The sequence below is a fragment of the Pan troglodytes genome, chromosome 22 (genome assembly GCF_028858775.2).
Source record: "Pan troglodytes isolate AG18354 chromosome 22, NHGRI_mPanTro3-v2.0_pri, whole genome shotgun sequence".
Lineage (NCBI taxonomy): Eukaryota > Metazoa > Chordata > Mammalia > Primates > Hominidae > Pan > Pan troglodytes.
Window position 1 is genome coordinate 31,143,298 of NC_072420.2, and position 21,251 is coordinate 31,164,548.

Genomic DNA, 21,251 nt, shown 5'->3' on the forward strand with positions numbered 1-21,251 from the left:
GTTGGGTACTGCTATAAAGATAAACTGAAAATGCGGAAGCTACATTGAAACTGGTAACAGGCAGAGGTTGGAACAGTTTGGAGGGCTTAGAAGAAGACAGGAAGATGTGGAAAAGTTTGGAACTTCCTAGAGACTTGTTGAATGGTTTTGACCAAAATGCTGATAGTGATATGAACAACGAAGTCCATGCTGAGGTGGTCTCAGATGGAGATGAGGAACTTATAGGGAACTAGAGCAAAAGTCACTCTTGCTATGCTTTAGCAAAGAAACTAGTGGCATTTTCCCCCTGCTTTAGAGACCTGTGAAACTTTGAACTTGAGAGAGATGATTTAAGGTATCCAGTGGAAGAAATTGCTAAGCAGCAGAACATTCAACATGTGACCTGGCTTATTCTGAAAGCATTCAGTTATGTGTGTTCACAAAGAGATGGTTTGAAATTGGAACTTATTTTAAAAAGGAAGCAGAGCATAAAAGTTTAGAAAATTTGCAGCCTGACCATGTGATAGAAAAGGAATACCCATTTTCTGCAGAGGAATTCAAGCTGGCTGCAGAAATTTGCATAAGCAACGAGGAGCTGAATGTCAATAGCCAAGACAATGGGGAAAATATCTCAGGGGCATGTCAGAGACATTTACAGGAGCCATTGTCATCACCGGCCTGGAGGCCTGGGAGGGAAAAATGGCTTCATACATTAGGATCAGGGCTTGGCTGCTCTGTGCAGCTTCAGGACTTGATGCCTTGTGTCCCAGAAGCTCCAGCTCCAGCCATGGCTAATAGGGGCCAGGGTATAGCTGCAGCTGTTGCTTCAGAGGGTGCAAGTCCCAAGCATTGGTGGCTTGCAAGTGGTATTGGGCCTGCAGATGTGCAGAAAACAAGAGTTGAGGTTTGGGAACCTCTGTCTAAATTTCAGAGGATATATGTAAATGCTTGGAAGTCCAGACAATAGTCTGCTGCAGGGGCAGAGCCCTCATGGAGAACCTCTGCTAGGGCAGTGCAGAAGGGAACTGTGGGGTGTGAGCTCCCACACAGAGTCCCCACTGGGGCACTGTCTGGTGGAGCCATGAGAAGGCCACCATCCTCCAGACCCCAGAAATGTAGATCCACCAACAGCTTGCATTGTGTGCGTGGAAAAGCCACAGACACTCAATGCCAGCCTGTGAAAGTAGCCATGAGGACTATAACCTGCAGAGCCACAGGAGAGAAGCTGCCCAAGGCATTAGGAGCCCACCCCTTGCATCAGCGTGTCGTGGATGTGGGACATGAATTCAAAGGAAATTATTTTGGAGCTTTAATATTTAATGGCTGTGCTACATGGGGCCTGTATCCTTTTTGTTCTGGCCAATTTCTCCCTCTTGGAATGTGAACATTTACCCAATGCCTGTACCCCCATTGTATCTTGGAAGTAACTAACTTGTTTTTGATTTACAGGCTTATAGGCAGAAAAGGACTTGCCTTATCTCAGATGAGACTTTGGACTTGGACTTTGGGGTTAATTCTGGAATAAGTTAAGACTTTGTGTGACTGTTAGGAAGGCATGATTGGTTTTGAAATGTGAGAAGGACATGAGATTTGGGAGGTGCCAAGGGCAGAATGATATGGTTTGGCCCTGTGGCCCCACCTAAATCTCATCTTGAATTATAATCCCCACATGTTGAGGAAGGGGCCTGGTGGGGGGTGATTGGATCATGGGGGGTGGTTTCTACCATGCTGATCTTGTGATAGTGAGGAACTTCTCATGAGATCTGATGGTTTTGCAAGTAGTAGGTTCCCTTGTGTGCTCTCTCTCTCCTGCCACCATGTAAGATGGGCCTTGCTTCCCTTTTACCTTCTGCTATGATTGTAAGTTTCCTGAGGCCTCTTCAGCCATGCAAAACTGAGTCAATTAAATCTTTTTTCTTTATAAATTACCCAATCTCAGGTAGTATCTCAGGCAGTATGAAAACAGACTAATACAATATGTTTTCAATTTTCTTAGGTAAATACCTATGCATGGGATTACTGGTTTATATGGTAACTGCATGTTTAACATTATAAAAAACTGACAAACTATATTCCACAGTGGCTATACCATTTTGCATTCCAATAGCAATGTATGAAAATCTCACTTGTTTCACAGTCTCAACCGCACTGTATGTATTATCCTTATTATTTTGTCTATTCTAGTTGGCATGTAATGGTGTCCCATTGTGGTCTCAATTTGCATTTCTCTAATGAATAATAATATTGAACATTTCCTCATGTGCTTTTTGCCTCCCATACTTCTCCTTTAGAGGTGTCTGTTCAAATCTTTTGAACATTTTCTATGTGTGTTATCTCATTATAATTATATTCTTACTGTTTTTTTACACAGAAGACTGAGATTCAAATCCTCTATCAAAGTATATGTTTTTACAATATTTTCTTCCAGTCTGTGACTTTTAATTTCATTTTCTTATTAAAGTCTTTGAAAACAGATGTTTCTAGTTTGATGAAGACTAATTTAGCTAAAAATCTCTTGGTATATCGTGCATCAGGGTGACCTGGATGTGAGACATGGAATCAAAGGAGATGATTTTGGAGCTTTAAGATTTGACTGCCCCGCTGGATTTCAGACTTGCATAGGGCCTATAGCTTCTTTGTTTTGGACAATATCTCCCATTTGGAAAAGTTGTATTTACTCAATGTTTGTACCCCCATTGTATCTAGGAAGTAACTAACTTGCTTTTGATTTTACAGGCTCATAGGCATAAGGGACTTGCATTGTCTCGGATGAGACTTCGGACTGTGGACTTTTGAGTTGATGCTGAAATGAGTTAAGACTTTGGGGAACTGTTGGGAAGGCATGATTGGTTTTGAAATGTGAGGACATGAGATTTGGGAGGGGCCAGGGGTGAAATAATACGGTTTGGCTGTGTTTTCACCAAAATATCATCTGGAATTGTAGCTCCCATAATTCCTATGTATTGTGAAAGGGACCCAGTGAGAGATAATTGAATCATGGGGGTGGTTTCCCCCATACTGTTCTCGCAGTAGTGAGTAAGTGTAAGGAGATCTGATGGTTTTATAAGGGGTTTTCCTTTTTACTTGTCTCTCATTCTGTCTTGCCTGCCTCCATTTAAAACATGCCTTTTGCCTTCCATCGTGATTGTGAGGACCCCCCACCCACTTGGAACTGGGAGTCCATTAAACCTCTTTTTCTTTATAAATGACCCAATCTTTGGTATGTCATTATCAGAAGCATGAAAACAGTCCAATACACCATCTTATCTTGGAATTTTCATTGTTAGAATTTTTTTACTCTTAATTTAATTTATTTTGTAGATCCAGTGCTAGTCAGGCTGTCTAGGTATTTTTGAGTGAGTTCTCTTAGTTTGTGCCTGTTAAGAAATTTTTTCATTTAATCTGTGGTATTGCTGTAAGTGATCTCAGGGTCCAGCAACAATGGTTATATCAATCTGCTTGATCTGTAGACATATCAGAAATAGCGACAACCTGTCTTTCAACCATAGGAATAACATAAGCCATTGCTAGGGGCACCCTGGCCAGAAAGTAAGGCAAGTTCATTTATATTGTCTTGGACATAAACTGAACCAAGAAGAGATGAAAGCAACAATGTCATATTTATTATTTCACCCTATTTTGTTTTGTTTCTATGTTAATAACTTCTGCCACAGCACTATACTTGCCCTTTTATACATGATAATAAAATATTATCATGTATCTTTATTAAAAATATGTTAAAGAAACCAAACATCTTTTGAATAACATGACTCTTCACAGCCTACAATTATAATACATGCTCCAGTTGAACAGGTGCCCTAGTTCTCTTCTCTTCATCATTTTGCATGGACATGCATGACCACTTCCCTACCTGACTTGATCTCAGTGTCTTGCTTGGCAGTGTGTTACTGAGGTGACAGAATGTGGTGACATGTTTTTCTCCTTGCACTTGTGAAGTTTGTCACTTGAGTGCTAGATGGACCACTTAACTGATGCAGGCTAGTAGACGTCCTCAATCTTTGTCAGTTTGCTTTTCAGTTTATAAACACTACAGATTCTTCTAAGAAGATTGAGAAATATTCAATTTCTCTTTTGTTTTCAAAACTTAGTATTCAAATCTCCATCTTGAAAATTGTCAAAGATGCACATAATCTAGCAAAAAAGAAAAATTTATAGGGCTAGAGAGGGAGTCGGTAACAGAGTGAACTTCTGTGTTCCTTGCTTTTTGCTTGTGTGTTCATTCTAATTCAGCACTATAGCATAACAGAAACAAAGTCTCATTGGGAACTGAGCAAAGCACAGACATATTTAACATAAGACATAAGAATTAGGTGTTACTAAACCTACCAAGTAAACAGTGTGAGAAACCACTGATTATAATGTTTTATCTCTTACATTAATAGAGATGAGTTTTCATGTCTTAGAATGGAAACAACACTGAATTACAGCAAGTTATTTTAGCTCTTACATATGCCAGAGGCAGGACTGGATGGCTGCTGTAGGTCCTAACAATTGCAGAATTCTGTGACTTCAAGGTGAAAATCAAGTTCTTATAATTCAGTTTCCACAATGAGTTTCCATATGACTACACTGTTGTTTAGTTTTGTTTTTTGCTAGGTTGTCCTACCCTATAAAGTTGCAGTGAGATTCAAGAAGCACGTGATCAATTGGTTAGACAGATATTGATAGTTAATAATGAAAATGTCAGCTATTTCTTGAAGAGAGTTTTAGTCAGGGTCCTCCAAAGAAACAGAACCAATAGGGTGTGTGTGTGAGTGTGTGTGTGTGTGTGTGTGTGTGTGTGTAATATGTGTGTTTGTGTATGAAGAAAGAGAAATATTTATTTTAAGGAATTTGTTCATGCAACTGTGGGGGCTGACAACCCTAAAATCTGCAAATTAAGCCAGCAGGCTAGAAATTCAGGTAAGAGTTAGTAAGGGTTGATGACGCAGTCTTGAGTCTGAATTCACAGGGCTGCAAGCGGGAAACTCAGGCAGTTTCTATGTTGCAGTCTTGAGAATCCCTTCTTTCTCAGGAAACCTCAGTCTTTATTCTTAGGGCCTTCAACAAATATGAGGAGGTATACCCCTATTATTTATGAAGGGCTATCTGCTTTCCTCAAAGTTTACTATTTTACATGTTAGTCATATGTAAAAAATACCTTTACAACAACATCTACACTGGCATTTGACAAACTACTGGCTACCATAGCCTTGCCAAGCTGACACGCTAAAGGTAACTATTGTGAGTGGTTATTCATTAAGGCTTTAATCAGTGTCATCAAATCAGGCATTAAAGTATTAGCAAGCAGTTATTTCATCAGAAAGATGATTATTTCTCATTCTAGTATTTACTCTTTGCCGATTTATCATGTCTTCATTTTGTTTCAATAATGTTAATAATGTAGAACTTGTAGATATTTTAACATCATTCATCCAAGATTAAGCTATATTTAAAATCACAATCTTTAATATATCAACAGCACTAAAAAGGGACAAAAATAAGAAACTCTTAATTCATGTCTTTGAAAAGGTAAAACACCATCTGAGAAAGACATTAGTCTTATTTATATGGATTAGAAAAAAATATTAGAAAATATATACAAAACAGTGCTATTAAATGTAAGCTAAGTCACGAAATACTCTATACCTCATCATAGTGGTGAGGCTCTGTCTAAATTCATTTACCAAAAAGTGCAAATTGATTTTCTATAATTTTGATATATTTACTATAATAGTTTTGAGAACTCTTTACTTTGGAACATGTGACTATAATCCATGTTATAGAAAACCACATTTGTTAAGATGTATTTGCTCACTTAAAGCTTTTGTGAATGGTGCTATAGTATATGAATTTAATTCGCTGTACTTGTGAACATTAATATCTTGACTATGATGACACTGAACTAACAAAAATTAACTCATTCTAGTGGTGTGAAACTCTAGAGAGTTCTTTAGAGCTAGAAACATACCTAAAAGCATTCCTAGTTCTTTTTTTAAAAAAAAAAAATCATGTAAAATGGATTAGAGGGTCTAATGCTTAATTTAGGAACACAATGAGGAATCTCAATTATAAAAAATAATAGTAGATAACATTTAAAAACATTTTATGCGCATTTAAAGCATTTAGCCAGGCATTGTGCTAAGCATTATTCATGGCATATAAGTTATAGTATTTAACTCATAGTAAATCTGTAATAATTTGTATATCCTTCTTACAGATGAGCTACAATAGCAGAAATGATGTAGTGTGATAGTTTTACTTGAGTCTCTACTCTTAACCTTTGCATGTACTGCCTCAGTAATACAAAAGATGGGAGATGATGGTTGAGTGGATGGAGAATGAAGGATTGAAGGCAGCAGGGTAAAGAATAAAGAAATATTAGATGAGCAAAGTGGGAAATACTAAAATATTTCGGGGTTAAGTCATGTTTAAGATCTGTTTTGGCTCCAGTTTTTCAATTATGGTGAAAATAAATTTTAATTATATTGATATCTAAGCATGATTTATCCAATACCTGAGATCTACTACAGCTTTATGCCACCACCCTAGACTTTAAGGATACAAAAAATATTCTATGTCCCCTTAAGGAAATGACAAAAACACTTTCACCCTGATATCTTAACCTTTTAGTATCTCAATTCAACTGAACTCCAAAGAGCTGAACTTGAAAATCCACCTCAAAACATGCTTCCTCCCATGAAGCTTTTTCTACCTTTTCTCTAACAAATCCCACTGGTTCAAATATATTTGTCAATTTCATCACACATTCCTGAAAGTTGACCCTTCATATTATTTCATGTTAATTTCTAGTTTGGATGCCATAGGAAGGTAGACATGAGCATCAAAACTCTAAAAAGACAAGACCAGGACTATGAAAAATCAGAAAGTAAGCTCATAGAGGAGAAATCACAGACATGACACTAAGAAGTTGAGGAAGTTTAGTCCAAGAAAGCTTCCTGGATACAGAGAGATCAAAACAAAGGGATATAGAGCAATGCGGCAGCTAGATGGAAGGGTTGGAAAGTAGCAGAACCAACATGTGTCCAAAGGCCCTAGCAGGAATTGTACATATGTAGCCTCATTTAATTCTCCAAAGAAATATGTGTTATTACAATTCACATTTTCTAGATGTTGAAACAGAGACCAACAATTCTTAATAACATAAGGTCACCTCTCATAAATGATAGAATTATGCTCAAGTTTAGGTTTGTCTTACTGCAGATTTCATTCATTTCATTCATTCACTTATTCTATTTATTTCATTTACTCTTCTAAGTATGAGATTTTTAAACAGAATAGGCATTATTCATTTTGATCAGATGAGTTGATATATAAATGCATAAATAAAGGAAAAAAGAAGTTTATGAGTTCACTGCAGTCTAAGTTATTAATATAGACTTAATATAATATTAATATATTATATTATTAAGATTATTATTATATTAATAATAAATTAATATAATAATATATAATTAATAATTATATATTATTAATAATAATTACCAAATAATTAATAATATAATTAATAATAATATTAATATATTAAGTTATTAATATAAAATCCTCTCTCAAATTATCCTAAATTCTGACTCTTTTAGGAGCCTGAAATATATTTCAAGATGGCAAGAACTGTATTCTAACTTTAGGTTGAATTTGGATTCTGCTTATTTGAGATAACAGGTCTCAAGTGGAACAGCTAGCACAGAAGAAAGAACTTTTCTCAACAAATTTCTTAAGTTATACTCTTTGATTTATCACACAAGGGATGGGGAAAAGCTAATCACTATTCAGACTTAAAAAATATATTTTTGTGGCTCCACGTTTGGATAGAGACCAAGAGAAGAAAATAAATTAAGTAGGAGAGCTAATTAAGAATGTAGCTATTGCAGTGATTTCAATATCTGGGCACTTGCCTTTAATAGTCTCCAGAAGTGCTATACCTTACAGTTAAATGGCCTTCCCAAGCAGGACCAGTGGATTTTCATGCCAGAGGAAACTTACTAGAAAATAAGTGAAAACAAAAACCCAATTTCTATGTTAACTTAAGAGGATGATTTTAAAGTAGTTGGAATATTTCTGTTTTGGGGAGACACATTGGAAAAGAGAGGATCTAGAAAATATGAAACATAAACTGTATTCTAAGAAAGGAAGAGGCAGAGAGAGGAAAGAGGAGAGGAAGGGAGAAAATGAAAGGGGGAGAAGAGAGATAATTTTGGGAGTAACAACTTGCAGATTTCTAGCTGTAGCATAGGTCACTACTATATTAAAAAGCTTCAGCTAAGTTCTTGAAGATGGCTTTTGAAGACCTCATTTTTGGAAATGAATAGGCAGTTCATGAGTTAGAAAATCTAGAATCTCTTTAGTAATAAAGTTATGAAAAAATTTATGAGATTCTAGAAAGGCAACATGCTGCTCTTTAGACCTGTGTCCACAAATTGATTGGGAATAAGGTGAACTGACTTCTCCTGGAGGAGCAATTATGAGTGTGACAGAAGCCCAGCCCATCATCTGGGTCAAGGGAGGTCCCTCATCCACAGAGGCTGAAAACTGCAGAGTCCACAGCCCGATGCTCAAAGCCCTGTCCTCTGGACAGGCTGATGAAAGGGTGTCCATAAGAGGGCACAGGATGGCTGCTAGGTTCTTTGCTGGCCAGGAGAAACATGGTAGACACTGGGTGAAGGAGGTCCCTGTGGCCACTCAATACCTGGGATGGGAGGAATTCCCTTTGACAGATGGCGGGTATATTAGTCTGCTTGGGCTGCCATTACAAAGTACCACAAATTGAGTGACTTAGTAGGAATGTGTTTTCTTACAGTCCTGGAGGCTGGAAGGCTGAGATGAAGGTATTGGCAGGTGAGTCCTTCTGAGGGGTGTGAGGAAAGCATCTGTTCTAGGCCTCTTTCTAGGATTCTTCTCCCCAGATGGCCATCTCCCTAAATGGTCCTGAATGGTTTTCTCCCTGTGTCTCTTCACGTTATCTTCCCTCTGTGTGGGACTGTCTCTGTGTCTGTATTTCCCCTTTTTATGTGGACACTAGTCATATGAATGAATTGGGCCCACTTTCACTTGCCTGTCTCTATAAAGGCTCTATCACCAAATAAGGTTATGTTCTGAGGTGCAGGGGGTTAGCACTTTAAAATACAAATCTCATGGGAGGACAAAATTCAACTCATATAACAGGAGACAGGCCATCGCTAAAAGTTAAAAAAAAATGCATACTATAGAATTTCAATTAGATATTGTTTCCTGACTGCAGTTTTCCTTGCATTTAATAAGGAATTCTAACAAATTTTCTCCCAAGGAACGTTATATACCCTTGACCACTGGTATCGGGAGAAAACATCCTGGTATTCAGAGAGTCCTTTGCAGTTTCATTAATTAGTTGTCTAATTAAAATAACATTGATTTGCCTCTGCAGATATGGCTGAATGTGTTTTATTCATGTACTTAAGAGACACAGATCATTCCTTTCTTATTTTAAGGATGAAGGTGGCTATTTCCATGGCCAACAATCACCATGCAACCTGGCAGGGCCCCCTGCCACCTCCCATTTCCTGCCATCTCATGGTGACCAGATGCCATGCCCTTTATGTCTGTTTTCTAAGGAATCAGACAGCAAAATCTCATAGTTCATCAAATGATAATCATATATTTTCTGTTGTCAACAAGTAAAAGTAATAAAGTTCATGCTAAAAATACCTGTATTCATCTTTTTAATAAACATTACTGAAAGTCCATTGCCAGTCAATAATTGAGGAATAGACATTGTTCCTATCTTCCAGGTTCTTCCGGTCTGGTAAATTAAGATGGGGTATCGTACAAAGCTAGGGTGTCCTAAGGTAACAACAGACTAATAGCTCTGGAGGCCAGATATGTATGTATGGTTATAAAAAAGTTTTATTAGGGCCATTGTTGCAAGTCATCTTGGAATTGTTTGCCATTTGAGAACATTCAATTAAAAAGGCATTATAATGCTGAGATTTTAAAATGTAAATTAGAATCTGGAAAGTTTTCAATGATTTCTAGTCTAAAATTAAATAAAGCACCAAAAAAACGAATTAAATTTAGAACATTTTAAGAGAAATGAATAAAAATACTCAACTACTTTTGGAAACAAACGTAGAGGAGAGTCAACTTTATTCAACCAATAAATAGAAAAGCAATGCTATTTAATTGATGGAACAAAAAAAAAAAACACTTCCTCAGTTTGAAATTATTCCCAGTTTAGAAGCCAAACCAAGAAAAGGAGTGCTTAAAATAAGTATAAAGAAAGGAAAAACATAGAGAATGGAACAGAGATAAAGCAAAAGAAAAAAAAAAACAGATTAAAAAAAAAGACAAATTAGAGAAGAAGGGTTAATGAAGAAGAAACACACCATAGGGACATGAAACTAAATCGTAAAGTTAGGAGGTTGTTGATCACTGATTTATGAAAAGCTGACTGGTTCCATGAAGATTTAAAATAGTGCTCTCAATATTGTGTTGCAGGTGCTATGGTTTTATTTTGAAATAAGTATAGTGTTTGAAATTCCAAATTTCTCATTTAATCCTGAACATTTTGCTATTATGCCAAAGAATGACTTGAAGCACAAAAACGTATTTAAAACTATTTCCAGCAGTGGTTCTCAAATCTGATACCTCAGCATCACCTGGCAAGGGTTTGCTTTGTTATTTCAGCAGAGATTTACTAACCAGCTGGCAGTACTCTGGTTATTTATGTTTCAGTATCTCTATTTATCTATTTATATTATCCCAGTTCATTCTCACAACCACACAATGAGCAAAGCGAGGCAGTGCTGAAAAGGGCAGCATCAGAGTTTGCCCGCAAAGTGTTCTGACAGCAAAATGCATGCTGAGCTTCTACGTTTCATTGTCCCACAATTGCAATGGCAGGCCCCCACCCTAGAACTACCCTCTGGGCTGGTGGGATTCTGACATCTACATTTTGAACAGCATTTCTTAAAATCATCAGGGTTTAAGATTCTAAGTGGTCAAATACACTGCATTCCACAATGACCTGAGATTACCTTCTTTGTCCCTTGATTTAAATCCCAAGTCTTTAAAAATAAATCAAATCCTGGAATGAGGGTAGGTGAAAAAGTTAATATCAAGGAAAATAATGAAAAAGAAAGAAGGAACTCTGTGTATAGCACTTCCCCAGGAATAAGTAGTCTCAACTACATCTTAAAGCTCTTTAACCACCTTCATGAAAGCCTCAATCCACTTGGAATGGGACAGAAATTGAAAATGAATACTCTCTGGGCACCAGCGATATTGCCACAACCAAATCTTAACATCATAGGATTTCAGCATTGAAATGGAAAATGAACAAAGAAAGGAAAGCAGCTTACAGTACTAGTAAGGAAGAAAAGCAAAAGGTTTTTCAAACATTGGGGCTCTCTCCAGTTGTTCCCAAGAGATACTGGGATATTTTACCTCTACCATGTCTGTGCCTCTGATCATCCACCCACCACAGAGCTCAGCCAACCGAGAAGGGCTAAGGGTCCTGTCTAGGACTCTTCACTTGATTTTGCTTTCTTTTCTTTCGAGAGTGCACAAGCCAGGCACGGCGCAATGGCTCATGTCTATAATCCCGGCACTTTGGTAGGCCAAGGCGGGTGGATCATCTGAGGTCAGGAATTTGAGACCAGCCTGGTCAACATGGTGAAACCCTGTCTCTCCTAAAAATACAAAAATTAGCCAGGTATGGTGGCAGGCACCTGTAATCCCAGCTACTAGGGAGGCTGAGGCAGGAGAATTGCTTGAACCCGGGAGGCAGGGGTTGTGTGAGCCAAGATCGCAGCATTGCACTCCAGCCTGGGCAACAGGAGTGAAACTACATCTCAAAAAAAAAAAAAAAAAAAAAAAAAGAAGTGCGCAATCCTAGGACACAGAGGAACCTCAAATATCCTCTACTTCTAGCGCTCTGAAAATACAGAAACACCTTGCAATAAACTCCCCCTTTTGCTTCCTTTTTTCCTACTCTCCTATCCACATCTTCCTTGTCCATATCTGTTTGTTTGTTTGTTTTCCCTTCAGGAATAAAGGGAGTTCATGAACAGAAATCTCACCCAATCCTATGATACCTTCCAGAGGTTAGATGAAGAAATGCTGAGTAAATATGGAGTTCCCTTCTGTATGCTGTTTTGTCATTTATTCGATCTCCAGCAAAGACTTTAAACAGAAGGAAAGGAGGGAGACAATGGTGACATCCAAAATCAGGTTGAGGCCAGACTTCTTCAAAGTGATATGGGAAGGGGGCAGGGAAGTGCTGGGTAGGGCCTTTGCCCGCAGACCAAAGTGAGGACAGGCACTCCTGTTTTCATGCCCAAATGTCACATTTTCCAAGACCACCCTGGCTCACAATGTCCCCATCCTCTGCCTATAAAAACCCCGAGAACCTAGTGGGCAAATACACAGGCGGCTGGACGTCAAGCGGAACACACCAGCAGACCACACTGACAGATGCTGGCAGGCCATCAACTGTGTAACACCAAGGGAAATTTGGCTGAGGGTTGTCAGAGGAGAGCCCAGCCTCTGAGCCACCCAACTCCAGGGCAAAACCACCTTCTCACTCCATCCCCGTTCTAGCTCCCCACCCATCTGTTGAGAGCTGCTTCCACCATTCAATAAAACCTTGCACTAATCCTCCAAGCCCACATGTGATCTGATTTTTCTGGTACACTAGGACAAGAACACTGAGATACAGAAAGTCTTTTGTCCTTGTGATAAGGCAGAGGGTCTAACTGAGCTGATTAACACAAGCCAGCTGCAGACAGCTAAGCTGAAAGAGTTGACTATAACATATGCCCACTGGGGCTTTGGGAGCTGAAACACTCAACCCTAGATGCTGCCATGGGGTCCAAGCCCACACTCCCCACGACCTGCTGGTCTGCATGCTCCCTGCTAGGGGTTTGAGCTGTGGGGCACAGAAGAAGCGAGCCACACCCTATTACATGCCCTGCGAGGGACATAAAGGAACTTTCCTCATTTCAAAAATGGCAGAGAAGGAAGGGTGCTCTCACACATGTCTTCTAGCATGTTCTCTTTTCCCCTTATCTCGCTTTTTTCCACTAGGCTAGGATTTGATTCCAGCTAGATAAAGGCCAGCCCATGGTTTGTATCTGATCCACTGTTGAGGCTTCCTACTTCTGAGTGAAAAAGCTTCCAAATCTATTAATAGATATAGCCAACTTTCACTCAGCTGCCAAATCAAAGAATGAACAAAGGCAAAATAGTTACCATTTAGATAGGCTTCTGAGATGCTTGATTTGATATAAGACATCTGCATGCCTAACTTCCCTTTTCATTCTATCAACGTCTATCTATGGAGTGCCTACTATATGCTAGGGACTGTTTCTGTGCTACAGGCATATTCATCATGCCATTCATTTGATTTCTAACTGAAGGCCCTTTTTCTTCTGCCTCCCAATTTCAGCTGTCATCGCCTGTCAAAATCACTATTTGCTCTGGTATTTATGGTGAAAGGAGTCATTACTAGTCATCATGAGACCATCTATACAATGTCACTGGGTAGTGACATGGCCTCTGTTCAGACTCTAAGATGTTCCATCTTGCAGGATGGATATTAATGCCACTAAATCCATCTTCAGCATTCTTGAATGAAAGCATTTGCAATAGCTATTACATCTTTGCAATAGCATGAAGACAGAAGACAGCATATTATTATCAAAGACTGCACATTACAATCAAATTACAATACTACAAGCAGAAAATAGATTACCTTTCCTCTATTTTTAATGTACTTTATAAACTTGGACAGACAAGCCGTGTCCAGAGGGGGTTATGGTGGTCAGGCATGTAGCATGATTTCACAGGGCTATGAGGATCTCCTGTGGGCTCCTGGCTAGATGTTAACCTTTTAATTTAAGGGAGTAACTTCCAAAAATGGTGGTACATCAGAACCACGAATGAGGCAGCCTTAGGAGGAATTTAATCATCTGTTTTTTTATTTAAGTAATTAATTACTTTTTGGTTTATTTGTATGTCCTAAAATGACCCATTGTTCATTCTGTTGCATATTCAGAAGTTAGACAACACTGATTTAAGCATTTGCCCAGCATATAAAAACCAACTCAAATTCTGCTGGCTTATAAAGTATTTGAAGTCAGAGATCATTTCAAGCCACTACATGATGTAGGCAGCTCATAAATATAAGTGAGGTGGTTCAGTGGATTTGTGATTTGTTTGATGATTGATGCTTCATATTCTAATCCATCATCACAGACGTGATGTATTTTCTTATTAAACATGAAAGAATATTTGTCAAGTGCACGAGAATATAGTTTTCAGAAATTTTCTTGAAACCCAAAGCTTCTTAATTCATCTCACATTCTCTCACTTATGATAGAGACATTAACCAGCACAACAAAATAATAGTGCAGGCTTGATGCGTAGTCACAACTGAAATTTGGCTGTAGAGCTGGGAGACAAGAGGGGTGGTTAGAGTTGTGGGGATGACAAGAAGCATGTCCCACATCCGTGAAGCAACTTGTCTTCAGTTCCAGCCAACTGTGAGTGAGAAAACCCAGGATCACCAGACTTTCAGAATTTTTAAAAAAGAAATCACAAATCCAAATTTTTGTGAATTTTTGATTGTTGAATATTAGCAACTAATTTATAGTTTCATAAAATGCCCAGGGGGGCCTGCACTTGTGAGATGAACGAACCTATGTGGGCTGGATTTGACAGAGGACCTGTGAGTTTATGGTCTATTATTTTAACTGGCACCATTCACCACCCCATTAGTGCAGGGAGGGCAGGATATGCATGGGGAGGAGAAGGGCACTATTGCAAAGCGGGGAGGGAAGTCATAAGGGTAAGCCCTGATAAACACATTTGCTGACTTTGTTAATTTGATTATTTCTAGTTAACAAAAGTTACCCTTAGTTGTGATAGGATGGTTATCTTCAAAAAGTTCCTTGGAAAATGAGGATTTGAGAAAAAATGATCTTCACAGCATCTTGTGGGCTAGGACTTTTCTCACAGCTGCCAAGAGCCTATAGACAGAAATTTAGATATTTAGAAGATCACAAGATAAAGTTGTTAAAATAGCTGTTTGATGTGGAGGAAGCTTCTTTGTCATTTTTTTTTTTTTACTTATGCAAGTTTTATCTAGTGAGTTCTAAAGAAAATTCCAATTAAACATACATTTACATTAAGAAAAAGTTGATACTTTCAGTATCTGTTGTATAATTACCTTCTTATTAAATAGATTTGCAATTCCATGACATTAGCCATGGCTTTATACTTCTTGAGCCCCTGACATCACATATTTGGACTTTGGCATGTATTCTGTCAGGGAATTTGTCTTGAATTTTTAGAAAACATATATCCAAAGAACATAATAAAGCTATCAGACATTTTCTTATTTTGTTTTCTGTTTTGATTTGGGATTAAACAGCAGCAAAGACAAGAAAAACACCAACAACACATACAGCAAAGTAATTACTAAAAGTGAGGCTGGAGCCCCAGAGAGACACATTGTCCTGACAGGTGTCCGAGGGAGACCTGGTGTTCCATGTAAGTCCCTGATGTCTTAGAGAGACTGTCATGAGCACATGCTCAGACATCTTGGGCAGGGCATGTTAGGCAGAGGCAGAGACAGATGTAACTTAATGAAGGGTAAGCTTGAGGGTACTTCTCTTGCCTGACATTTTCCAAAGCTCTGTTATCACTCCTGGGGAGACTGGGAGGAACCCACTGCTCCAGCTATGCTGCTGTGGCCTAGGAGTCCCTCGTGGCATCCTTACGCTGTGGGTGTATCTGGAGAGCTGCCTGCACTACTTCTAATATATCTAGTCCCCAGGGTCAACCTTATAAACCTTAGAAAGTTTTCCTTTTTTTTTTTTTTTTTTTGAAACAGAGTCTCACTCTGTCGCCCAGGCTGGAGTGCAGTGGCGCCATCTCGGGTCACTGCAAGCTCCGTCTCCCGGGTTCACGCCATTCTCCAGCCTCAGCCTCCCGAGTAGCTGGGACTACAGGCGCCCGCCACCACACCCAGCTAATTTTTTGTATTTTTAGTAGAGACGGGGTTTCACCGTGTTAGCCAGGATGGTCTCTATCTCCTGACACTGTGATCCGCCCGCCGCGGCCTCCCAAAGTGTTGGGATTACAGGCGTGAGCCACGGCGCCCGGCCCATAGTTTTCCTTTTAAGAAGAAGGATTGGAACGAGGATACTGCTCTGTCACAAACTAGAAGACCCCTACAACCCTGGATCCACAGCTGTTTGCAGCCGATTCTCATGCAAATTGCCAACAGACACAGGTGGGAGGTGAACCAGGGACTTCTGGACAAGAGGCGCACAATCTCAGGCTTGAAGCACTGCTGAAAAGAAATGACAAAGGGTGTTACAGCTGTGGCGTTGCTCACAACAAATGGCAATGTTAAAAAAAAAAAACCTTTCTGTGTCATAAAAAATAATTCAAGTATTTTTGATGTACTATTTCTAAAAGAAACACCAAGTTTTACTTCCATTTGTTCTACAGAAAATCATGTGGACAAAATCATTGTCATATGTAGAGATGATCAAAGACTGACTATGCAACCAAAAAATGTAGAAAAAGATTATAGATGAGGATGATGATAAAGGTATATTATTGTCTTGATTTTGTGACATCTTGGGTTTTGTTAACTATGGAAGTTTTTATTCTAAGTTAATATCCATGTTTATATCTATTATTATATTCCTAATATTGTGTTTTTAATGAGGATCTCCAAATTATACTTTTCAACACCACAAAACCTAAATCCACCTCTTTAAAGAGGGCTGGGACAGAGTCGCGAAAAACATAGAAGCTGGTGTTACCCCGCAAATGCTCAGAAGGCAGTCAACATTTTGAGGTGGGGGTTTAGAGGTGTTGTAGACAGGTAGGCTCCAGAACACTTACAAATATGAATGCATCATACAAAAGTCATCAAATAAGTTTATTTGAAAGCATTTTGATTTGCTTTTAGGATGGAATATCCATCCATTAGTTGCAAACCCTGAGTCCTGAGCATCCTTCTGCTATTCTGACTACCCTGACTTGTTTCCTACCTCATCTCAGCAGTGTCTTCTACTTTGCTTTTTTTCACATGGGTCCTTATTGTTGTATTTGTATTTATTTATTTTTTGCTTTTGTTTTGATTTCTTTTTTCTAAATACTAATTTTTTTTAAAAAATTGTTCAAGATGATATCTATGTCTAGTTATCTCCCAATTCCTTTGGCTTACTTTTATATAGGCCCTCGAGACTGGACTTACAAGCACTGATTATAGTAAATAACAGATGGCAAACTATTTTGGAGAGTGTGAACAATAAGATTTCTGCCTCTAGGCCACTGACGAAAAAAGATGAATACATAGCTATCCCCACCCAAGACAGAAAGAATTTCCCAGCCAAAACAGGAGCAGATGTATAAATCATGGGCAGAGAAAATAAGAGGGGTTTTCCTGGACATAATGGAGTAGGGACTAATCACATACTGTCATAGCATTTGTAATATAAATGCATTTCATTGACGCAGAGCTGTAAAAACAAAAGGAGTTCTTCCATAAATATAAGATGAAGGGTGTTAGTTAACTGCAATGACAAAGAAGATTACTAAGTTGCTTATATGAAATGTGGGAGCTCAAATGTGTGAAGGATGACCCTGTAAGGTGCCACACCCACGGCTGAATGTACATAAATGGTCCTGTCCAGATGTGGCATGCAAACTCAGAATCTTCTCAGTGTAACTCAGCTGAACTCACATCTCCCATCAACATGTCCTACAACTGCTGCTCTGGAAACTTCTCCTCCCGCTCCTGTGGTGGCTACCTGCACTACCCAGCCTCCTCCTGTGGCTTTTCCTACCCCAGCAACCAGGTCTACAGCACTGACCTCTGCTCTCCCAGCACCTGCCAGCTGGGTTCCTCTCTCTATAGGGGCTGTCAGCAGACCTGCTGGGAGCCCACCAGCTGCCAGACGTCCTATGTGGAGTCCAGCCCCTGCCAGACCTCCTGCTACCGTCCCAGAACCTCCTTGCTCTGCAGTCCCTGCCAGACAACTTACTCTGGGTCTCTAGGCTTTGGATCCAGCAGCTGCTGCTCCCTGGGCTATGGATCGAGGAGCTGCTACTCAGTGGGCTGTGGGTCCAGTGGCTTCAGATCCCTGGGTTATGGAGGCTGTGGCTTCCCTTCCCTGGGCTATGGCGTTGGATTCTGCCACCCAACCTACTTGGCTTCTAGGAGCTGCCAGTCTTCTTGCTACAGACCAACTTGTGGATCAGGCTTCTACTATTGATCATCTTGTTAAATTGCTAATTTTGTTGGCTAATGCCTTCAATGCCTCTACTCGTAACCTTTATTGTCTTCATCATGTACAGAAAGAATTAGCCTCTTATTCTATAATTATCAAGTTCTCAGTTTGTCTTTGGCCCCAAATACTGGCTGGCAGGCTTCATCTGAAAAACTGTAATTGGAGAACTAGCTCAAAATAAATCTTGAAATACACATTAAAAGTAGAATTTATATTATTCGATTTTCTTCCACAATTGTATAAAAAGTCAAATCATTTTAATCCAATAAATCCATTGGTCTCATATTCAGCTATGTTTGTGGTGGTTTTATATTGCTAGGGTTTTGGTTGTGATGTATTAGGCAATTATTATGAAACAATTGGTGTATATATATAGGAACAGGTTTCAAAATCATATGAAGTTTGCGATTCAGACAAACTTTTGGGGGCCTCAGAGATTTTTGTTATTCAAACTACAGGTAGTGGAAGTCTACTAAATTTACAGACTTTTATTCATTAAAATATCAGAATCAGGAATTAGCTTGATCCCCTTATAAAATGTGGATTCTTGTGTCTATGCCAACAAGCATAAGGTAGCAAACTAGTTGATAGTTATATCAGGAATCTGCAGAGAAAAAAATACTATTTAGAACAATATGGTTATAGATATACATAAAAGAAAAATGGAATTGAAGAGAAACAAAAGTGATTTGAAGTAACTTTTGAAGTCACCCAATATTTGTTGGTAATCATGATCAAATGCCTGCATCTCATTGATGAGAATTCAATATGATTCAATTATCTACATATGTGTAATAAGGGATACCATGAAACTTGAATGGAGGATTGATATTCCACCTTGGTTTGTATTCGTGTTTCACACTAAGTAAAGCTGAAGATAATAACCTTTTGATATCAGCAGAAGTGATGATTTAATTCACATCTGAGCATAAAATTAGGGAAATGTTATTCTCTTTTTTGTGGTAGCATTCTTTGTTTTATCAGGCAAAGCAGTTCCAGAAACAGGTAAGTGTGAAGATAAATAGATTTCAATAAGGAACCTAAAGTTGAGAAGAAAAAAAGAGTTCAAACAACGTTCAATAACTATTCCCATGCATTATTCCTTTAGACAACAGCTTTTAGAGAAAGAGATCCATTATACATGTAAATGATGTTAAATGTAAAAATATGGAGACACAAAGATGATAAGGAATGTACAGGGAAACTTATTGTACGATATCTTGAAGGAGCTGCAAATTTTTGACTTGCAAAGACAGAAATATCGGAGGGGAGAAGTCTGGGAAGGTTACACACAATAAGCAAAGCAGAAAGGGCTGAAAGTCTGTGTGTATTCAAGGAATTATTGGAAATTTAGCTCAGTTACAATGCAAAGTGATTTAATATGGTGTGGTAATGACAAACATGTTCATTCAAACTACTAACACAGTCTTGAGATAGGGCACTTTTTTTTTTTTTTTTTTTTTTTTGAGACAGAGTCTTGCTCTGTCACCCAGGCTGGAGTGCAGTGGCACAATCTCTGCTCACTGCAACCTCTGCCTCCTGGGTTCAAGCGAGTCTCATGCTTCAGTCTCCCTAGTAGCCAGGATTACAGGTGCCCACCACCACACCTGGCTAATTTTTTTGTATTTTTAGTAGAGATGGGGTTTCGCCATGTTGGCCAGAGTGGTCTCCAACTCCTGACCTCAGGTGATCCGCTCGCCTCGGCCTCCCAAAGTGCTGAGATTACAGGCATGAGCCCCACACCCGGCCGAGATTGGGCACTTTTATTCCATTTTCTCTTCTATTCTAATCACTTATGTACTTTTAAAAAGAAATCTTTTATCCAATGATTAGGTATAAATTATTAGGTTCATACCTAAGGTTAAATAAGTTAAAATCAAATGCTCACAAATGAAAAAACAATTTATAATTAATGTCTTTTGTTTAGAAAATCTAGACAAGGAAAATACATGTGAAAATATTCAGAAATTATGAGTGCCAAAATCTAAGAAAGGTCTTGATATATAAACATACATGTGAAAATATTTAGAAATTACCAGGGCCAAAATCTAAGAAAGGTGTTGATAAATAAACAAGCAGAAAGTCATGGAATTCATGACTATGTTTAGAATAGGAACGTTGTTAAATCCAAAAGAGAGGCTGAAGTCCAGCTCCAAATCATTTCAGTGCTTGATTAAGTTAAGAGGATATGGGAATACCAGGGCTCTTGTTCTATCCTTCCAAAATCAAATTTAAATTCTTCCAGGAGGAGGATAACATCACAGTGAGCTCTAAATTATTTCTTTATATAGATAAATTTAGATACAAATGTAAATATAGATACCTATTTATATATAGATATAGATACCATTGCAGATGTAGTTATATCTAGATACACATGAAGACGCAGATATAGTCTAGTACCCGACAAAAATTTACCAGGCTTCAGAAGTTAAGAAATTATTAAATCCAAAATATAGATATATGTAGCAGAATTAGGCTCACAAGAGCTTCAGTAAATGAATATATTAGACCTAAATGTTAAATAACTACACTTGACATGCTTAGGGAATAAAAAGATAGATGAAAAATTTTGGCAGAGTACTGAAGTATATTAAAAGAACCAAAAACAGATTTTAAAATTAAAAAATGTAATAAATTAAAATACTGAATTGGTGAATAGATTAAAACAAAATTAAACATGGCTAAAGAGATAATTAGTTATTGTTCAGTAGAATATATACAAACCAAAAAAATAAAGAAAAATTATTAAAATATTTAAAGGAGTTTCAGAGACTATGGAACATGTGAAACAGTATAACATAGTTGCTGCTGGAGTCCTAAAACAAAATTATGTGTCTGTGTGTGTGTGTGTGTGTGTGTGTGTGTGTGTGTGTACATATGGCTAGAAATAAGTCCACATATCACTAAATCTAAGAGAAGTCATATGTAATAGAAACAAATTCACGGGGGATCCAAAGATAATTT

The 21,251-nt window shown here is 38.3% G+C and overlaps 1 protein-coding gene across 1 annotated transcript; it reads left to right on the forward strand.

The window, feature by feature from the left end:
- The first annotated feature begins 17,687 nt into the window (after positions 1 to 17,687).
- Positions 17,688 to 18,486, forward strand: LOC470068 (keratin-associated protein 13-1). The gene has a single exon (XM_525452.4). The coding sequence runs from the start codon at positions 17,688 to 17,690 to the stop codon at positions 18,267 to 18,269; it is 582 nt and encodes a 193-aa protein (XP_525452.4). The 3' UTR covers positions 18,270 to 18,486.
- The last annotated feature ends 2,765 nt before the right edge of the window (positions 18,487 to 21,251 follow it).

Bases quoted from the DNA above. Each gene is read 5' to 3' on its own strand.
- LOC470068 (XM_525452.4), top strand. From the start codon at position 17,688: ATGTGGCATGCAAACTCAGAATCTTCTCAGTGTAACTCAGCTGAACTC.